General features: G+C 40.2%; 1 protein-coding gene across 3 annotated transcripts in view; it reads right to left on the bottom strand.

Annotated features, from left to right (window-relative positions):
* Positions 1–6: 6 nt before the first annotated feature.
* The window catches only part of LOC102192739 (rhomboid-related protein 4-like), an 8,592-nt gene continuing 5,305 nt past the window's right edge, over positions 7–3,293 (bottom strand). For all 3 annotated transcript variants that reach the window (XM_005744954.1, XM_005744953.1, XM_005744955.1), the window contains 5 exons: positions 2,581–2,713; positions 2,348–2,436; positions 2,069–2,125; positions 348–491; positions 7–219 (listed from right to left, as the gene is read on the bottom strand). In XM_005744954.1, coding sequence (XP_005745011.1) covers positions 173–219; positions 348–491; positions 2,069–2,125; positions 2,348–2,436; positions 2,581–2,713 — 470 coding nt within the window. In that variant the 3' untranslated portion in view covers positions 7–172. The remainder of the gene's footprint in view (positions 220–347; positions 492–2,068; positions 2,126–2,347; positions 2,437–2,580; positions 2,714–3,293) is intronic.

Genomic DNA, 3,293 nt, shown 5'->3' with positions numbered 1-3,293 from the left:
TCTCTTATGTGACCCGCAGCAACAAGGGAGAGTGATGGGAGGCATCTTCCCAGTTAAACCAGTGAAAATGAGAAAAAAACAAAAATGGAAAATAAAAATCCGTCATTACAATCTTCTTCTCTGGTTGGTAACTTCCTGCTCAAACCTCCTCAGCCGCCTCCTCCTGAGATCCTCAAGAGTCTCCTGGGTGATGTTCAGTTTCTCTTCGCCTGGTTTGTTCTGAAAAATTAAGTTGTGGCTAAATGTTTAATTTTTAAATATAATTTGGCTCAAATGTATCTAATTTATTTTATAAAATTAAGTATTAATTTTAGCAGTGAAAGCAAACTGTCACTTCTGCCTCTTGCCTCGATGTTTCAGACTGTTTCTGATGGCCAGCTCTATCTGCTCCTCCTCCGTCAGTCCTGAGATGTAGCTCTCAGAATAATCAGACGTGTGATCCTCCGCAGGTCGAGGCTCTTCAAAGTATTCTCGTCTGGTCCCGCTGTAGCCTGCAGGCACACATGTGCACTAAAATATTAAAGTTTCTAACTTGAGTTTAATTTTTAAATCTTGCAACGTTGGGCAAAAATGAAAAGGTTACAACACAGAAAGTTAATAAAAATAAAAGTACTGAGTGTCTATAAACTCTATCCACTCAAATCATCTCAAACTGGTCTCCTGAACATAACTGCTAGTTTTACTCGAATGGCCTCCACAGTCACCAGATCTACAACATGAGAGTCACATCACTGATGTTTATTCAATTCAATTCAATTCAATTCAATTTTATTTATATAGCGCCAAATCACAACATAAGTCGCCTTGAGGCGCTTCATAGATACAGAGAAAAACCCAACAATCATATGACCCCCTATGAGCAGCACTTTGGCGACAGTGGGAAGGAAAAACTCCCTTTTAACAGGAAGAAACCTCCAGCAGAACCAGGCTCAGGGAGGGGCGGGGCCATCTGCTGCGACCGGTTGGGGTGAGAGAAGGAAGACAGGATAAAGACATGCTGTGGAAGAGAGACAGAGGTTAATAACAGATATGATTTAATGCAGAGAGGTCTGTTAATACATAGTGAGTGAGAAAGGTGACTGGAAAGGAAAAACTCAATGCATCATGGGAATCCCCCGGCAGCCTATGTCTATTGCAGCATAACTAAGGGAGGATTCAGGGTCACCTGGTCCAGCCCTAACTATATGCTTTAGCAAAAAGGAAAGTTTTAAGCCTAATCTTGAAAGTAGAGAGAGTGTCTGTCTCCTGAATCCAAACTGGAAGCTGGTTCCACAGAAGAGGGGCCTGAAAACTGAAGGCTCTGCCTCACATTCTACTTTTAAATACTCTAGGAACAACAAGTAGGCCTGCAGAGCGAGAGTGAAGTGCTCTAATAGGGTGATATGGTACTACAAGGTCATTATGATAAGATGGGGCCTGATTATTTAAGACCTTGTATGTGAGGAGCAGGATTTTGAATTCAATTCTGGATTTAACAGGAAGCCAATGAAGGGAAGCCAAAACAGGAGAAATAAATCAATAAATAAGTCAATAAATATGTGACCTTAATTCTTCAGACTGCTGTGAAGGCAAAAAGGGTCCAAGACTGCAAGGTGCACATTCACTAATCTTAGGTTTGGCAGCGTTTTTAGGTAGATAAAGGCGAATGGCTTGATCAAGAATTGAGCTGCGGTTTGTGGAAGGCCTTCATGGGCACATGCGGTGGCTCCAGGGCCCGGCAGATCCTTGTGTACTAATGAGAAGTGAAGAAGTGAAAGAACTGAAAAAGGGGGAGGTTGGGTACGAAAACAAGAGCGAACAGCTTGTCATATATATTTAAGACCTGGAAGGGGTGTGTTTGGAGGCATGGTCCCACTCCTGAAATTCAGATAATTTATCTCCAATAATAAAGTGTTGAAGATAAATTGAGGCAACCTCATCATGGATCCTAAAGTGGTTCGTCTTTCAGAAAGTGGGCACCCAGGTTTTAAAAGCTGTACCAGAAAACTGAACAGTCTTTCTCACTGGATTATTGCATATTCTATAAAACAGTGGATCCTTTATGTTTTCTATAACATTGCTGTTGTACCTGAAAAGCTGTAGTATGAACGCTGGCGTGAAGTAACTCCATCTGAAGATATCATATCTGATCGGAAAGAGAGAAAAGAGCATTTTCAGGTTCATATATAAGTATTAAAGATTTCTTTCACACACGCTCACACAGTTAACAAATACAACATGCTGTAACTGCTAATGTGATGTTTGCTGATCATGACTGTGTAAAAAACACAATTTTATCATTTTGTTTTATTTGTTTGCAGAATGAAGAATTCATTCGCTACACAAACTGAAAAAGCAGCATTCAGACCTGCACATGCCTCCATGATGGTCTTCAGTGGACCCACAGTGTAGAGCTGACCCACCAGGACACCTGCCAGGTGGGCAACCAGAGAGGTCCTGAAAGAGAGCAGCAGGGAAAAAGACCACGATGATAAAATATCTGCTCAGTTTTAGATAAAAAAAAGATGCTGCCTTCAAATCTACGCTTCAAAATCGATTTTGTTTTCTCAGTGATCATCTTGGACTGGAGCAGTCTCTCACCCAGGAGCGATTAGATAGATGAGCACCAGCTCCACCCAGCTAGCAAACTGATTGGACACCCGAATATTCATAACGTACGTCACACCACCGGGGTTGAAGTGGTTATTGACGATCTTCAGAGCAAACAAGACCCCTGCAAACAGATGTGGTTGTAAAATTAAGGAAGGAAAATGTTATAAATATCTCGTTATGATTAGTTGATTAATCATTTAGGTGAAAATATATATATTTAGTCCAAGAATGAAAAGAATTCAGTTTCTCTGAGAGGAAGAAAAACAGCAAATCTTCTCATTTTAAAAGATGAAAGTTTCACCTTCTGGCAACGTATTATAGTTATTATGTTTAAATTAGTGTATTTAGCTTAATATAGACTATTTTTTACTTACTTATTTTATATATTTGTTTGATTTTATAACTTGGATTTATTGTGGCTGCAGGATTTTAAACATTCAACTACAAAATATTAATGGTGTTAATTAAGTAATTAATTAAGGTGTGGTCTACATATCTGTACCAGTGGCTGGGTACTCTTCCTTTGAAAGAGCCAAGAGCCTTCCTTTCCACTTCCTCCATGTAAAGGTTGGCTACAACGGGGGAGCCCATGGCACAGCCATGTTTTTGTCTGTAGAAGCCTTCGTTGTATTTGAAGTATGTTGTAGTAAGGCAGAGGTCTAACAGACTACGATGACCTGGATGACTGAGAACCTTCACAG

This window comes from Pundamilia nyererei, unplaced genomic scaffold (assembly GCF_000239375.1).
Source record: "Pundamilia nyererei isolate P.nyererei 1_Seehausen unplaced genomic scaffold, PunNye1.0 scaffold00152, whole genome shotgun sequence".
Classification (NCBI taxonomy): Eukaryota; Metazoa; Chordata; class Actinopteri; order Cichliformes; family Cichlidae; genus Pundamilia; species Pundamilia nyererei.
This window is presented reverse-complemented; position numbering and strand designations above follow the sequence as displayed.